Below are 18,218 nucleotides of genomic sequence, written 5' to 3'. Positions count from 1 at the left end.
CATTACCGGGTTTTATGCGTATTATGATGCGTCCACTGTAGGTGCTATTTGTGCTGGGAATGATACTGAACCACCCATGCTCACTGAGAAACATCTGCCACAAAGATAGGACCTGAACTAGTTGAGGACCAAGCCAGATTCCCACCCACATTTCCAGATGGTCAACAAGGATGTTCTTATCAAGGGTCAAATGCAGCATTGAGATCCAAAAGAACTAGATTGAATGCTCTATGGCAGCCAACAGAGAGTCATTTACTAGCAAGGTTTCCATCCAACTGCTGACAGCAGATTTAAATGCAAATAGCGTATTGTAAAATATGAATATGCTCATTTTCCCCACCAGTGGCGTTTTCACCAAATGGAATTGTAGATAAAAATCAGTGCGTGATGAGGTAGTGCACACAAAAATGACTTTTTCGCTCAAGTTGAGTTGTACCGAATAAAACTAAAAGTTCATAACGTATTTACATCGCATTTTCAACTACCAATAGTCGTCAAACTGTGAAACAGCAAATGCGCCTACTCCGGTTTTGGCAACTGAGCTCAAGCCAACAACAGCTCGCAGATAGTGCGGTTAGGATGTGCAGACAGACTAGTCTACATGTGATAATTATAAGAGCGAGAATATTTTTATTTGTCAAACGGCAGTCAAGCATCGATCATCATGTCACCAGATAGACCCTCGATATTTATTAGAAAGGATCATCAAGCTCATCACCAATGCCCACACACACACACCATTTCGTCACGTGACTCAAAAAGTTGACTTCGATATGTTTATTATAGCAACATTTGCGCATATATGCATTCCCACCAGCATTTCTCGCATAACTACATTATACTAATACAAAAAGATCCCACCATGCAAGACGAACAAATTACCTATCGACATTTATAAAATTGTAACGAAACTACTGATTTCCATTACAGCAGTCGTGATTTTTGTTTATACAGTATGATGACTTAAGGCTACATGAATACAAACTGAGGATGGGAACGTGGTTATCGACTTTCAATAAAGCCGTTTCGGTGCTGTGAAGTGAGCGGAAGCCTGACTGGAATGTTTAAGTAGTGCAATCTCAAATTAGTCCCCAATTGCTTGAAAAACGCTGTTTCTAAAATCATTGAAAAAAAAAAGTTGAGTAACCCCTCATCTGCAATTGATCTCTCATGCAGTTTGTGTTCAATAAAACAAAAAACACAGGAATTTCGTTATTCAGCCATTTGACAAGTATTTCCATATGTAGGTTACAAAAACAAACGTGTTCCAGTTCAAGAAACCAAACAATATTTTAATTTGTTCATGTCATATAAGTACAAAAAAAAGAATAATAAAAAAGACATTCCCAACATAAATTCCCACTGCATTCTGGGACAAAACAAAACAAACACTCAGACACAAGGAGAGCATGAACACTCAAAAACATCTAATCACCTTTCTAGTGCCTTTCCTCAGCCAGCCAGCCAGCCAGCCCCCCCCCACGCACGCACACCTCAAACCTGGGCAGTAACAGAAATGTGCAGTGTACACACACATCTCAAACCTGGGCAGTAACAGAAATGTGCAGTGTACACACACACACACATCTCAAACCTGGGCAGTAACAGAAACGTGCAGTGTACACACACACACACACACACACACACACACACACACACACACACACAAATCGATATAGACACAATAAGACCATATCAGGATGAGTCTCGAGCTGTATATACAAACACCCTTTCAAGGGCACAAGAGGTTTTACGCATATTTTCCACACTCTGCCTGTTCAACCCTATTAAAGCCATGTGATTCTAGGCACACAACACGATGGAACATTAGGAAGATGTGCAGCTGTGGGTTTAGCGTCAGGCATCCTATAGCTGACATAGGAAGATACTAACAGCGTTAACCACTCAGCTCTCCACTCAGGCATTTAGAACATATTTCCTTATTAGTCAATGCACATTCGTATACTTTGAGACATCTTACATAACTCCCTTTCAAGGGATAGAAATGTTTACAGATTCGGTTTGGGTCACCACTTCATTCAAAGAACGACAGTCAGTGTTCATTGTTCTCCAAAAAGCAACTACAGTTTCTATAATGATGTCCATGTGGACGCTAGTGTGGTCTTTAGATTCATTTTAAGGGTTGAAAGCAATAAAATGGCACTGTGTAAAGAAAAATGGTCCACGGTCACAGAGCAAAGCTAAACTTTTAAGGCAGAAATGGCACCCTCTGATGGGCAAAAAGGAAAAAATTCAAAAGGTAATGGGTCCAATTACACAGAGAAATATTCACATCAATGTTGGGGAGTCTTTGTACAAAACAAACACTTATTTACACACGTCTCAGTCAAACAAATTTTTGCTAATAATTAACTCAATCAAATAAAATGTATCTAGACCCAAGAAGATGGAGTGTAACATTTGAATCCATTTAAGACCATGTTTGAACAGGGAAAGGAATCCACTGAGTTGCATCTGCTTCATAGAAGTCAAAACCGGTGAATTTGTATGGACCCATTTTTCTAAGTCAAGCAGAAAAGCTGAACTGGGAGGAGTTGCTCACACAGCACAGGGAAAGAGTGAAGATGGAAATTACAGTGTGGACACAAATGCTATCAGGGAAGAAAACGCAAAACAACACCTACACATGTGCCTATGTTACAGAGCTCATCTTGACAAGAGCTGCGGAAAACACTTCTTCATGAAAGAAAGAACCCTCTATGTACGAATAATGTATGTCAGCTTTGATGTGCAATGAAGAGACAAGGTCAACGAGCACTTGAAGCCCAGACCGTCAATCAAGAATGGTTAATAATCAATTCAGTCAGAATCCACTCAACACTGTGAGCAAGAGTCATTTCCCTACTAAGACTTCACTTAATACCAATTCAAAATGTAGCCATCTTTTACACAGGCCAGAGGAGGCCGTACCATTGATCCACATTTCAATGTCTGTCTACACAGCAGCAAAACTGGTTCTTGTTCTGAATGATTTACTGGGGGGAAAGCAACTCCAATCTAACGGGAGAAGTTGATGAAGTACAGTAGTTTACATTGACAAGATGTACGCAGAGGGGACTTTGGGCAATTTTTCCTTGTGTTTCATCCCCGCCTTTCCTTCAGTTCACGTAGAGGGTTCCTAACACGTTTTAAGCCATGTTGATACAAAAATTAAGGTTGTAAATGTGTCCACTTCATTTCAAGGCATTTGTTTAGACTTAACCAGAATTGAGTGTTCATTACAGAACTGTGTGATACCTGCTTGACTGTGCTCCTCCACACAAACACATGAATAGCACCTCATTGAATCAGAAAGGCAGAGAGCTTTTGATGTTCTCTTTCTGTTGTGAAGCAGGTGCCCCCTGCTTCTTTCTAAATATTTACCTTAGCTCATAATGCCCAGACCAAAGCCCAATCTGAGTATGTAGACATTGCGACAGTCAACCATGACCTCATTAATTACATATTATAACTTCCTATTTTATTTAACACCGACAGGAATATATGTCTCTTGCAAATATATTGTTCATCGCCCCATAAACTCATATTTCATAAAATGTACATTTAAATGAAAAGATGAATGAATGTGACCAAATATATTGTGACACATTTTGCAGTTAGTCGTCATCAAGGTGCTTATTTAGTGAGTTGTAGCATTCTCGTAGTATTTGGGTTGTCAGTGACTAGAATGAGTGCATGCAAGTGTCTACACAAATGCTCATGTGCATTAAAGTTATATACACTACGATCCAGTTCCCACATGGCGATTGCCACTGTCTAGACCGGCTGTGGTGTCCAAATTGGAGGGGAATCACCTGTCTGTGGTCTCTACTGTGGTGAAGCTTAGGTCATCAGAGATCAACTGGTCTCCTGGGAGGAAAGAAGAAAAGAAGCATTTAATCATAGCAATAATTTCCTTCCAAGGAACTGGCAAGTTGATTTGAGGATAAACATGTGTGGAGAACGTGCAGAAATGAAACCCCACACTAGGGTATGCATGTTTTAGTGTGAGGGGGTTACAGCAGGTAACAATATTGACCTGCGCAGGGCAGTGCCGGGGTGTCGTAGCGACAATCTCCAGCCTCCAGGACCACCACCTCGTCCTCGTTCTCTGTGTCACAGTCGATCTCACTATCACTACTCATACCTGGCAGCAGTGCCACCGTCCGCTTCTGGACAACATGACCTGACAGACAGAAAGAGGGACACACAAGATAAGGGAAAACAGAATGACAGGGAGAGACAGGAAAACAGAAAAGGGAGAGCACATAGGTAAACAGAAAGGGGGGGTCAGGGGAACAGGTGTGCTCTTGGCACTGATGGTCTCATCTTGCTCATCAGTGCCAAGTCGACACCCACTCGCTCTCTCTACAGACACGGACTCATCCCAGAGTTCATTAGGAGAAATGCTGGAGGAAAAACACATTTTAAAATATCCTTCTCAAAGAAGCTGTTAACTCTACCTGCAGTATGGTATTAAGATTACAGTACATTCTATCCACTTAAGATGAAGAGTGGAGCTCAAGCCGTAGTGCCATCACAATCCTCCGTAGAGGAGTGTGGAGCTAGAGGTGGTGGAAGGGAGGGGTGTTAGAGCAGTGAGGGCTCACCTTCGTTGGGGCATGAAGAGGGTTCCTCTGCCAGGAAGAGCAGTGACTGGCGGATCTCAGCCGGCTCCGAGTCACAGTCCAGAGAGCTGTCCGTCAGCAGGCCGGCCCTGAGGGAGGGGAGGAGGATGAGAGAGAAGGAGGGTGTCAGTTTACACAATTCCCTTCTCACAAAGCCTCTTGCACAACATCACCTCAGATAATCCCAGTGGCCACAGCCAAGACCTTTTCACACTGCTCCTAGAGTGGTCCATCAATTAATGAAAATGACCATCCACACAAATGCTAGACAGGAGGAAAGTAGATTTGCCACTCTTATTTTAAGCACAAGCAAAATTGTATGATTTCAATAGACATTTTTCTTGAATTCTTTCTAGGCTATTGTTGAGATTTACGATTTGTATTCGTATCACCATTAGCTGTTAAAGAAGCAGCGGCTTTTCTTCCTGGGGTCCACACAAAACTTACAGAACACTGATCAATAGGAACAGCAACATTTTCACCACTAGTAGCAGGTTTATTCCAAAGCTAAACAGTTATTTTAGAGAAAGCTGGCTCTCAAGGCCTTTGTGGTCCACTGGGGGGGTCAATTTGCAATACCAAATAGGGTGCCACAGAAATACCACTTAGCTACAACAGCAGCAGCACACTTTATTTTCACTTATCCGGCATTCTTTTAAAACCCAGCCAAGGTTGGCACAGTGAAGTAATAAAGAAACAGTAGCACAAAACAAATATGACGCCAAAAAACCCCAAATGGTTAAATTGGAGGCTTTGGCAGGGGCTAAACACTTGATAAAGGAATAATAACCAAAGCGTTGGTTTAAAACGATCCATTAAAAGATTGTGGAGCAAACAGAAATGTTGTATGAGGGAGTTTATATTCTCAACAGTCAAGTACACTTTTCAATTATCAAGCTCCATTCTCCAAGCACCTGGACTGTACGAAAAAATATTAGATATGGGAAAAATAAACAATAGAATTTCAATCCAATCGTTTTGGATCTCCACAAATGCATAGGGGCTAGGGTTGGATTTAGGACAGGGTGTTAGTTTACCCCATGGTTTTGGTCCTGGGTCGTGCCATGGTGGCGGTGGAGATGCAGCTGAGGACTTCCAGAGCGTACAGGTCAGACCCGTAGAGCTGCCCCTGGTCGTGTTTGGAGCTGCAGGGTTTGTTTTCGGAGCAGGACGACGAGCTTCCCAGATAGGGAGGGGAGCTGTGGGTGCTGCGTGGCTTCAGGGCTCCTACAGTATGACACCGCACAGGGAAACACTGGTCAGTCAGAAGTCATCAGCTGACAATCATTTATTTGGGAACATAGGTAGATCCATGGTGGTCTAAATACTGATAACCCCGACACCTCTACCTGGCTTTACTACTGACCCTCTGATCCGTTGGAGGTGCCCCTGGGAAAGAGGCTTTGGTCGCTGGACGACTCTGCACCGCTCTGGCCTCTCAGCTCCTTCTCAACTACGTCTGCAGCCCTCCTTAGGCCCAGCCTGCTCCCATCCTGCTTGGGAGATGAGGCCTTCTTCCCTCCTGCCACACAAACCACAGCTAGATAAACATCTGACTGAGCAGTTGATAGCTCCCCAGCTGCCCATCTAGTCTTCAAAGAGTTTGACAGTAGAATGTGATGTAAAATGCTATCCGATTCCACAGATTGTAGTCTGTGTGTATGTGTGTGTGTGTGTGTGTAGCAACTCTCACCAGAGCGACAGTGTCTGGAGACCCCAGGTCCTTTCCCCATCAGATCTAGCTCTATGGGCTTCCTGCTGGGCCCTAGCTCTGAGTGGTAAGAGGGCCCTTGCTCCACCCCTGTGGCCCCGCCGGAGGGCCCTGCCTTGGTCTCCCCCCGTGCCTCCAGCTGACACTTGACATCCGTCATCTTACTGCGCACCTCGGCCATCTGTGCCTTGAGCCGAATCAGGACCCCAGAGTCTGGGGCACCCCGCCTCACTGTCTGAGGCCTGCGCTCACCCCGCTCCTTCCTGGAGTGGACTTGGACTGGAGCGAGAGAGAGAGAGAAAAAAGGGAAGAGTGAAAAAAGGAGGAGATGAAAAGATTAATTGGCTATTAGCGCTTATCCTAATGTCTGCCAGAGAGGGAGTGACTGTGCCTTAGCTTGGCTACCCTGTACAGAGTAGGAGGCTGTGAAAGACAGACCCTACCTGGGCTGTGCAGCAGGGAGGCAGGGGGTCTGGGTTGAAGGCCCCACAGTGACTCCACACTGCTGCGCTCCTTCAGATCCAGTAGCTGGATGAGGATGACGGGGTCGATTTCTAGCAAACTGTTGTTGCTGCCAGCGGAGGAGAGACCACCACTATGCCTCAGAGACCTGGCTCCGGTGTTAGAGCTTCCTGGTAGAGGGTTAGAGTGAGAAAAGTATGTTCAGAGGTACAAAGGTGAGGAAACAGTTGCAAACTGGAAGGGGAGACCAAATGTGAGCTACACTGGATATGATTATATCTATCGAGTGTTGGAGGAGCAGCAAGGGGAGTCAATTGACACTTTGAATGAGTTTGGAAAAGGGCATATTGAATACTTGTGCAAAAGGAAATCTTTACCTAGGTTTAACACAGAGCGGAGCTCAATGGCTACTAAACAGCCCATGCTGCATCTCCATTTTAAGTTGCAGACCAGAGAACTCCTGCACCAAGATTCAGTTCAACTCTCCAGCCATTTCACTGCAGTACTGAATGAGTCAGCCAGCGCACAGCTACGAGAGCAGCATAAAAATCATTAAGGGCAGCATACAATGAGCATTTCAAAAGGCGAGAGATTAGATTGGAAAAAACGCTACTCTGTCTGAGGCAGTGAGCGTAATGGAGGCGGAGACGATAATCCACTTTGCAGCCAATGTTTAATGAATATATTTGAATTTGAATAACCTCCCTGGCTAACCGACCATTAGGCATTGGGGCATGTAATAATGGATATTTTCCTTTCGGAGGAGAGTCCGATATGAGGTAAAAGGGACTATCAACATGTCCAAGTTTAAGGGTGGCCTGCACTGAGTTGCTAAAGTTTAAATCAATTATCAAAGTACCGAAGAGTAACAGGACCAGGCTTAGATCTGCCAAAGAAAGGTGCATCCTCAACACTATGTAAATTAAAGTAAACTGACACATGGATTGTTATGCAGCCTTTCACACTCCCCTTTGGCTTAACACACACACACACACAGTTTAAACATTCCACATCAGCACCCATGACATCCTCTTTAGGCCCCATTACACACACACACACACACACACACACGAGAGTTCTGATGATATAGATCAAAAAGAGGAGAGAAAAAAGGCGACGGAAAGAGAGACGTACAGACAAAGTATGAGAGGGAGAACGAGGCTGTGAGAGAACGGGATGGAGAGAAAAGAGGGGAGGGAGATGGAAAAACAGATGAGGGAGTAGAGAGAGAGAGAGAGAAAGAGATGAGACAAAAGGGGAGGAAGAGGTTACCTGCTGCTCCTGCCACAGCGACAGGCAGTTCTCCCTCCTCCATATCCAGGTTCCTACTGAACTCCACGTCATTCTCCCCAGACCTGAGAACCAGAGACCATCAACTTCAGGACTGGGAACAACATTGCTACAATGTCACGGTCAAATGAACACTAAAACTTTAGCTGACAGCCAACACTAAAGCTGACAATGCTGAAACCATGCCAAGACCAGGAAAACAAGTCTACCTATCATTTCAAATAGCCTCGCTGGCATTTACATTTGGTCAACTGAGTTTTAGTTGATTCAGTTTATCAATTGGTTTTATTGGCCGATTTATTGTTACAAGACAGCGAGATGTGACCATTTGGGGGACATGGAAATGTCGTTCCCTCCATGGACCTCTTTGGGTATAGAAACTGTGCACGTTCAAAATCAACCCCACTTAAGGAAAATTTAGTTCCTTGGCCAATACTATAGGCTTGGAGACGACATTAATGAGGCAACTAATAAATCAGCATCCGCAAGACCTTGGCTGGACCAGCAACTCTTCAATGAGAAAGTGTGTGCATGTCCAGGACTCCCTAAATCACAGAGCAGTGTTCCCTTACCGAAAAGCTTTTTAGGGTGATTAGACAGAAAGTGCTCTGTTGTCACAGACCAACTAGTAGCTCTACTGATGAAATTTATTGGACACTGCAATGTTCTCTGTCGAATGGTACAGCTTAATGATAAGTCGTGCTGTTCTTTTAGCAGGGGCCAAAAGGCCCCATGGGGATGTGCGTGCCCATTTGAGAGTGTGCAAGTAAGTGACTGACTTGTGTGCCTGTACATTGTGTGTTCGTATACATCAGTCTGTAAGCCTTCCCTGTACACATGCCTTTAGGTATGCCCCAGGGGATAACGGGAAACACAGCAGCCCTTGCCATTATATCAGCCCATAGCACAACATGAGTCAGAGATATCCAGCAGAGCTTTTCTCACTTGCCGCCACTCAGCGTATTTATAGACGTGGGAACGATGGAGCAACGCATCCCAGAACATCTTGGAGGAGAAAAAGCCCTAACAGCATTACAGCTTTTGCGAGCGCAGGAGAGAAGTGCCTTGTGGGAGGAGAGGGGGATGGCACTTGACTGTAGTTTCCCCCACAGGGCCTGAGAGGATCCTTGTTAAAAGCAAACATGGAGCACTAACATGGATTTAAATGTTTCAGGAGAAGCATGGAGATTGGACAATGTGTGTTCTCTATGTAATGTGTGTATGCATGCGCATACAGGTCTGTATGAAGACATGGGAAGCCCTTCTGTGAGAGTGTTTATGCATACGGTACATGTGATAATGTCTATCTATGTAAGTGTGCGCTTGTGTGAGGAAGGAGCTGGTGAGCCTCGTGTTGGTGTTTTACACTCAGCCAGCCAGGCAGTATGAGAAGCATTGATGACTCATGGACGGCTCATCTGGAGAGCTCACAATGAGGGGGTGGATGGGGGAGAGAGAACATGCGAGGCTGATGATCCAGCGCTGCACTCCACTCTCAGCCTCTCTGGTTGCAGGGGTTTGAAAACACGTCGATGAGGTACGCATACACTAGTCATATAAAACACTTTTTCTAAGTAACACAACCCGGATGGTGGGGAAGGGCAGAGGGAGTCTAACTTAATTGTATTGATAGGATGCGGAAAATATAATTTCCTTTCTGCATCCATCCCCCAAAAACAAGCAAATTTCGGTTGATCACTCACATGGTCTCTTCGTCGATGTCATTCTCCTCTGTGTTGCTGGTTGCCGTGGAGCTGCCAGAGGTGCTGCTGCCGTCCAGAGGGTTCACCTCCTCATCCCCCGTCAGACAGTCCACCTCCAAATCCCCGTCAGACAGCTCCTGACCACACCACAACGTTGGCACAACATTTACACAAGAGCCTCTAGTACTGCTCTGTCAAGTTTTATCATCTGATACACCAATGAAACAGTCCATGCTCAAGGTCCCCGTCAGACTGCTCATGATCACACTTCAACATTAATGCAACATTAGCACAATGTTCAGACAACATGTAGCTTGGAGCTCAGCTCCTGACGCACCAAGTGTTTCCCCTCTGTGTCGCATCTCCATCTTAAGACAACTTATGATACTGCACACTGAGGTCATTGCTTAGGTATGACAAGAGAAATTAAGTGGAAGAAAAGGTGGAATGATTTATAAGTGATTTTTAAATCTAATTTTAGTCCAGTAATATAGACTAATGATGCGCCATTTTTAAAATAACATTTTTATCTGAAACAAATATTAACCAAGATTATACATTTTGTGAAGTTCTGTGAAAGGGAGTAGTACACAGCGTTGAAAGAGATCTTCAGTTTCTTGGCAATTTCTCGCATGGACTAGCCTTAATTTCTCAGAACAAGAAAAACTGCCGAGTTTTAGAAGAAAGTCTTTGTTAGACATTTTGAGCCTGTAATCAAACCCCCAAACGCTGATGCTCCAGATACTCAACTAGTCTAAAGAAGGCCAGTTTTATCTTTAATCATAAGTTTTCAGCTGTGCTAACATCTAATTCATGTTATTTATTTATTTTAATGGAGGGAAAAAAAGTGCTTTTTGTTAAAAAACAAGGACATTTCTAAGTGGCCCCAAACTTTTGAACGGTAGAATAGGGCGCAGGGCCACCACAAGCCAAAACATCTTCAATGTGCCTTGGCATAGATTCTATAATGGTCTGGAACTCTATTGGAAAGATTAGACACCATTCAACAATAAATGTATTTGGTGTGTTGTTGATGGTGATAGAAAACGCCATCTCAGGCGCCTCGCCAGACTCCCATTAGGGCTGGACAATATGGCCAAAATATATCACGGAATTTATGTTTTTAATAATAAAAAGCGTTAAATTTGCTTATTAAGTAGTGCATAACCCAAGGGTGGCAACACATACAGTTGAAGTTAGAAGTTTACATACACCTTAGCCAAATACATTTAAATTCAGTTTTTCCAAAATTCCTGACATTCAATCCTAGTAAAAATTCCCTGTCTTAGGTCAGTTAGGGACACCACTTTTAATTTAAAATTTTTTTGAAATGTCAGAATAATAGGAGAGAGAATTATTTATTTCAGCTTTTATTTATTTCATCACATTCCCAGTTGGTCAGAAGTTTACATACACTCAATTAGTACTTGGAAGCGTCTCCTTTAAATTGTTTAACTTGGGTCAAACATTTTGGGTAGCCTTCCACAAGCTTCCCAAAATAAGTTGGGTGAATTTTGTCCCATTCCTCCTGACCGAGCTGGTGTAACTGTGTCAGGTTTCTAGGCCTCTTTGCTCGCACATGATTTTTCAGTTCTGCCCACAACTGTTCTATGGGATTGAGGTCAGGGCTTTGTGATGGCCACTCCAATACCGTGACTTTGTTGTCCTTAAGCCATTTTGCTACAACTTTGGAAGTATGCTTGGGGTCATTGTCCATTTGGAACACCCATTTGCGACCAAGCTTCAACTTCCTGACTGATGTCTTGAGATGTTGCTTCAATAAATCCACATAAATTTTCTTCCTCATAATGCCATCTATTTTGTGAGGTGCACCAGTCCCTCCTGCAGCAATGCACCCCCACAACATGATGCGGCCACCCCAGGGTTTCATAGTTGGGAGGACATTTCTCCAAAAAGTACCACCTTTGTCCTCATGTGCAGTTGCAAACCATAGTCTGTCTTTTTTAGGAGAGTTTTGGAGCAGTGGCTTCTTCTTTGCTGAGCGGCCTTTCAGGTTGTGTCAATATAGGACTCGTTTTACTGTGGATATAGATACTTTTGTACCCGTTTTCCTCCAGCATCTTCACAAGGTCCTTTGTTGCTGTTCTGGGATCGATTTGCACTTTTTGCACCAAAGTACATTCATCTCTAGGAGACAGAACACGTCTCCTTCCTGAGCGGTATGACAGCTGCGTGGTCCCATGGTGTTTATACTTGCATACTATTGTTTGTACAGATGAACATGGTACCTTCAGGTGTTTGGAAATTGCTCCAAAGGATGAACCAGACTTGTGGAGGTCTATAATATTTTTTCTGAGGTCTTAGTTGATTTCTCCTCTTGATTTTCCCCATGATGTCAAGCAAAGAGGCACTGAGTTTGAAGGTAGGCCTTGAAATACATCCACAGGTACACCTCCAATTGACTCAAATGATGTCAATTAGCCTATCAGAAGCTTCTAAAGCCATGTCATAATTTTCTGGAATTTTCCAAGCCGTTTAAAGGCACAGTCAACTTAGTGTATGTAAACTTTCTGACCCACTGGAATTGTGATACAGTGAATTATAAGTGAAATAATCTGTCTGTAAACAATTATTGGAAAAATGACTTGTGTCATGCACAAAGTTGATGTCCTAACGTGACTTGCCAAAACTATAGTTTGTTAACAAGAACTTTGTGGAGTGGTTGAAAAACGAGTTAATGACTCCAACCTAAGTGTATATAAACTTCCGACTTCAACCGTACATTCTAAGTGATTTCAATGGGTCTATCTCCATTCTGATTATTTTATAATATTGTCAACATTGATCAATATCTGCATTTACTGCACTAATTTGAGAATTTCCACACTGCCACGTAGGGTTGTTCGATATGGGCAAACAACCTAGGCCTGATCTTTTACCAAATTTTGCAATTGCGATTTGACTTGCGATTTAGAGCAAAACACTTGGACACTGTTGGAATTATGGAAACAGAACGTTTATTCTAATTCTATACTAGTGGGCACTTTGAATACAATGTTGTTGACATGACAACTAATGAAAATGCCAGGAAGGAGTTATTGTGACAGGGTAAGAACCAAAGTGTTGACAAGTGTTTCCAAGGGGACCCTATTATCTCTTAGCTACTTCATTTAGATAACATATTTATGCTTTGCGTATTCCTCTTTTATTTAGAAGATACTGTTTCAAACAATATTTAAGTCTACAGCCTGATAATACCAGTGATGGTGTATAGCGAATTACATTTGCTCTGACTAAGTGCATTTATTAGCTAGCGAGCTTTAAATCAGTATAATTTACATTTACATTTAAGTCATTTAGCAGACGCTCTTATCCAGAGCGACTTACAAATAATCATATGGTAGTGTGTGCACCATCTTGAACCAAAAACATGAACCAATACAGTGATCATCGGTGGTCCTCATTAATATGATTATAAAGCGCGAATGTCGGAGTTACTCACATTGGAGTCATCGTGCTGAGTCTTCTCTTCCTCCTCCTCCTCTTCCTCTTTGGTGTCAGTGGTCTGGCAGCTGTCCTCAGTCACGGGGCCTTTCCCTGAGCGGGAGTCTCTCTCCGAGGTCGAGGGGCCCAGGCGCCGGTTAGGAGGGGACGAGCTGCGAGACTGCTGCCTACAGATCAGCTCAATGGCCAGCCTCTGAAAACGGGTGGACATAATATGCAATGACAAGACAAACATTTAGGCTAAGATTCATTTGTGACCTAAGCAAACTCGGTCCTGGGGTTCCCCCTGGGTGCACGTTTTGTTTTTTGGACCTAACACTGCAAAGCGGATTCAAATCATCAAAGCTTGATGAGTTTGTTATTTGAATCAGTTGTGTAGTGCTACGGAAAAATCCAAAACCTGGACCCAGGACCTAATTTGGTAAACCCTGATCTAAGCCCCCACCTCTTTGAGATTGTTGATCTGCTGGATGTAGCTGGACTGGGCTGACTCCAGCTGGCTGATGTACCAGTATTGGTCTCTGCACTTCTGGAAGAAGGTGGGCGAACGCACCTGGTACCTGTTGAGGATAGAGACAGTAACCTCGGCAGTCAAACAAGACATCAATGAACCCGGAATCAGAGCTGATAAAGACATGGCACCTTTCTGTCTAATGTGTAGTAGTGGTAACTCACCTGCAGTGATTTTTTTTTTAACGAGAGAAATCAAGTCAAGAACTATGTGGGAGGCTGGGCTGAAGCAGAAATGTGGCAATTAACTACAATGACCATAATCCATTGCGCCTGTTCTTTCCAGCACGGACAGAGATGGATACACTTTTACGCCTGCTACACGGACCGCGTGAGAGAGGAATGACGAGAGAGAGGGATAAGGAACACATTCAACGACAGTTTGTGAATGTGTGTCTTATCTACTTTGAAGAACTGGTAAAATTATTGTGTCAGACAGACAGCTCTGCAGCATGTTTAGGCAGACTAGCCTAGCTAAATATGATGAGTAAAGACAATATGGGGAGCACAGAGATAACGTTGTCTGATTGACTACTTCTGCCTGAGCAGAGATGAGATGACGAAGGAATGAAAAATAGTCATCAAATAAACAGTAATATACACAACTGAAATATTTTATTTCATATTATTTTCCTATTTTCTATCATTGTCTATCTAATGTGGAATTGACAGAGAACGGAATATTTTCAATGTTTTGGCAATTGAATGTTCACAATTTTTGGCTTTGAAATTTCCATTAAAAAGCTCTCAAATAATTTTAATGTAATTATTTCATAATACATTTTTTAAATCTTGAAATGGAAAATCTTTATAAAAAAATTCAATAGTCAAACCGACCTCAAAAAGCACTAGTCGCTCACCAATACCCACCTGAGGACTAGAGTGTCAGTCTGCATGTTGAGGTAGCCCTCACTGGCCAGCAGGTCCAGTCTGAAGAAGCGGTTGTATCCCCAGCACTCCCCCACCTCAAATCAAATTGTATTTGTCACATACACATGGTTAGCAGATGTTAATGTGAGTGTAGCGAAATGCTTGTGCTTCGAGTTCCGACAATGCAGTAATATCCAACGAGTAATCTAACCTAACAATTACCTTATACACACACACACACACACGTGTAAAGGAATGAATAAGAATATGTACATAAAAAAATATGAATGAGTGATGGTATAGAACGGCATAGGCAAGATGCAGAAGATGGTATAGAGTACAGTATATACATATGAGATGAGTAATGTAGGGTATGTAAACATTATATGAAGTGGCACCAGACCTCAAAGTCTGACGCAAACTCCCTGATGATGTTCTTAGTGGGGTCGCTGGAGGCCTGGTGAACCATCTCCACGCGGTACTCGTACCTACAGACAAACACACACACGTTAAAGCTGATATAACTAAAAGTGAAAACTTGAAAGAGAATGACAATAATTTGACAAAAACATACTTCGACGTTTCAGGGAGTCCTGCAGATAGTTCCAAGAAAACTGACAGGTAATTGCCACGCACCACACCGTTGCCATCCTGAAGTAGAAACACACATAATGATGAACATGACCAGTTTTTCACAGATCTTCAATACTGAAAACTTCGTTGTGTCATATCAAATCTAGTAGCTAGAGTAAGATAGGATGAACATAAGAGCCAATTGTCTCGTTTCAATTACTACAAGATAACCAATTGTTGGAGGTGTCGGTCTACTCCAACGGAGGCTACAGAGGGGAGGATGGCTCAAAATAATGGCTGGAACAAAGCAAATGGAATGGCATCAAACAAATGTGAATGTGTTTGATGTATTTGATACCATTCATTCCGCTCCAGCCGTTACCACAAACCTGTCCTCCCCAATTAAGGTGCCACCAACCGCCTGTGGTCTACTCACTGGGTAAACCTTGAGTCTCCAGCAGAGGCCAGATATCTGGAGTGGTGGGCTGTAGACAGGATCTGCCCTCTGTCTCAGGGTGCTGCAAGACCAACGGAACACACCGGCAGAATAACAAGTCAGATAGGATGAACCCATTCATTAAACAAGCCAATTTCTACTGCGTCTTGGTAAGTGTCACAACGAGAGAGAAATTGCTCATCATCATGGGCCGACATGTTCGTGGTTGTTTTAACGGAGCAAATCCCCCAACCGACTGATGCTAATACATGATCAGTCACATGCTAATTAGCAGCTAGAGCATAAGCACTTAATCAGAGCCTTGGACTTGGCAACCCAAATGGGGGACTTAGTATTCTTTGCCAAGACACAAAAGGTTAAATATATTTAATTTGTTGTTTAAAAAAAGACTTGATTTCTATTCAAATCAAACTTTGTCACATGCCCCAAATACAAGTGTAGACCTTAACCAACAGTGCAGTTCAAGAAGAGTTAAGAAAATATGTAACAAATAAACTAAAATTATAAAAAGTAACACAATAACGAGGCTATATAGAGGGGGTACAGGTACAGAGTAAGCGTGCGGGGGTACAGGTTAGAGGTCATTTGTACATGTAGGTAGGGGTGAAGTGACTATGCATAGATAATAAACAGTGAGTAGAAGTAGTGTACAAAACAAATGGGAGGAGGGGGGGGGGCAATGTAACAGTCCAGTGACCTTTTGATTAATTGTTCAGGAGTCTTACGGCTTGGGGGTAGTCTGACAATTTTATGGGCTTTCCTCTGACACCGCCTATTATATAGGTCCTGGATTCCAGGAAGCTTGGCAACAGTGATGTACTGGGCTGTACGCACTACCTTCAATCTGTAGCGCCTTACGGTCAGATGCCGAGCAGTTGCAATACCAGGTGGTGATGCAACCAGTCGTGCCCTCTTCACAACTGTCTTGGACCACGATAGATCGTTGGTGATGTGGACACCAAGGAACTCGAAACTCTCGACCCACTCCACTACAGCCCCGTTGATGTTAATGGGGGCCTGTTCGGCAAAACTTTTCCTGTAGTCCACGATCAGCTCCTTTGTCTTGCTCACATTGAAGGAGAGGTTGCAGTCCTGGCCCCACACTGCCAGTTCTGACCTCCCTATAGGCTGTCTCATCGTTGATCAGTCCTACCCACTTGTGTCGTCAGCAAACTTAATGGTGTTGGAGTCGTGTTTGGCCACGCAGTAGTCAGTGAAGAGGGAGTACAGGAGGGTATAAGTACACACCCCTGAGGGGCCCCAGTGTTGAGGATCAACGTGGCAGACATGTTGTTTCCTACCCTCACCACCTGGGGGCGGGCCGTCAGGATGTCCAGGATCCAGTTGCAGAGGGAGGCGTTTAGTCCCAGGGTCCTTAGCTTAGTGATGAGCTTTGTGGGCACGATGGTGTTGAACGCTGAGCTGTTGTCAATGAACAGCATTCTCACATAGGCGTTCCTTTTGTCCAGGTGGGAAGGAGCAGTGTGGTGCAATTGAGATTGCGTCATCTGTGGATCTGTTGAGGCGGTATACAAATTGGAGTGGGTCTAGGGTATCCGGGAGGATGCAGTTGATGTGAGCCATGAACAGCATTTCAAAGCACTTCATGGCTACCGACGTGAGTGCTACGGGGTGGTAATCATTTAGGCAGGGTAACTTCGCTTCCTTGGGCACAGGGACTATGGTGGTCCGCATGAAACATGTATGTATTACAGACGATCAGGGAGAGGTTGAAAATGTCAGTGAAGACAGTTGTCAGTTGGTCCGCACATGCTTTGAGTACACGTCCTGGTAATCCATCTGGCCCCGGGTCTCACTCACATCAGCTACCGAGAGCGTTATCACACATCCAGAACAGCTGGTATGCTCGTGCATGCTTCAGTGTTGCTTGCCTCAAAGCGAGCATAAAAAGGCATTTAGCTTGTCTGTTAGACTTGCGTCACTGGGCAGCTCACGGCTGGGTTTCTCTTTGTAGTCCATAATAGTTTTCAAACCCTGCCACATCCAACAAGCGTCAGAGCCGGTGTAGTAGGATTCAATCTTAATCCTGTATTGACGCTTTGCCTGTTTGATGGTTCGTCTGAGGGCATAGCGGAATCTAGATTAGTGTCCTGCTCCTTGAAAGTGGCAGCTCTAGCCTTTAGCTTGATGTTGCCTGTAATCCATGGCTTCTTGTTGGGATACACGATCAGTGGGGACGACGTTGCGATGCACTTATTGATGAAGCCGATGACTGAGGTGGTATACTCCTCAATGCCATTGGATGAATCCCGGAACATATTCCAGTCTGTGCTAGCAAAACAGTCCTGTAGCGTAGCATCCACGTCATCTGACCACTTCCATATTGAGTGAGTCACTGGTACTTCCCGCTTTAGTTTTTGCTTGTAAGCAGGAATCAGGAGGATAGAATTACTGCCAAATGGAGGGCGAGGGAAGGCTTTGTAGGCATCTCTCTGTGTGTAGTAAAGGTGATCTAGAGTTTTTTTTGGTTGCACATGTGACATGCTGGTAAAAATTTGGTCAAATTGATTTAAGTTTGCCTGCATTAA

General features: G+C 43.7%; 1 protein-coding gene across 1 annotated transcript in view; it reads right to left on the bottom strand.

Moving 5' to 3' along the window:
- Window positions 1-1,271: 1,271 nt before the first annotated feature.
- Window positions 1,272-18,218, bottom strand: part of LOC135548663 (E3 ubiquitin-protein ligase TRIM37-like) — a 28,167-nt gene continuing 11,220 nt past the window's right edge. Inside the window, exons 12-26 of the mRNA XM_064978493.1 lie at window positions 15,649-15,730; window positions 15,214-15,290; window positions 15,043-15,127; window positions 14,640-14,734; window positions 13,705-13,819; window positions 13,258-13,452; window positions 9,795-9,931; window positions 8,074-8,156; window positions 6,783-6,971; window positions 6,322-6,618; window positions 5,995-6,150; window positions 5,666-5,855; window positions 4,611-4,717; window positions 4,040-4,186; window positions 1,272-3,870 (exon numbers count right to left, since the gene is read on the bottom strand). Coding sequence (XP_064834565.1) covers window positions 3,812-3,870; window positions 4,040-4,186; window positions 4,611-4,717; window positions 5,666-5,855; window positions 5,995-6,150; window positions 6,322-6,618; window positions 6,783-6,971; window positions 8,074-8,156; window positions 9,795-9,931; window positions 13,258-13,452; window positions 13,705-13,819; window positions 14,640-14,734; window positions 15,043-15,127; window positions 15,214-15,290; window positions 15,649-15,730 — 2,014 coding nt within the window. The 3' untranslated portion in view covers window positions 1,272-3,811. The remainder of the gene's footprint in view (window positions 3,871-4,039; window positions 4,187-4,610; window positions 4,718-5,665; window positions 5,856-5,994; window positions 6,151-6,321; window positions 6,619-6,782; window positions 6,972-8,073; window positions 8,157-9,794; window positions 9,932-13,257; window positions 13,453-13,704; window positions 13,820-14,639; window positions 14,735-15,042; window positions 15,128-15,213; window positions 15,291-15,648; window positions 15,731-18,218) is intronic.

The sequence above is a fragment of the Oncorhynchus masou genome, chromosome 11 (genome assembly GCF_036934945.1).
Source record: "Oncorhynchus masou masou isolate Uvic2021 chromosome 11, UVic_Omas_1.1, whole genome shotgun sequence".
NCBI classification, from domain to species: Eukaryota; Metazoa; Chordata; class Actinopteri; order Salmoniformes; family Salmonidae; genus Oncorhynchus; species Oncorhynchus masou.
Note: the sequence above shows the minus strand (reverse complement) of the source record. Positions and strands in the feature narration are given on the sequence as shown.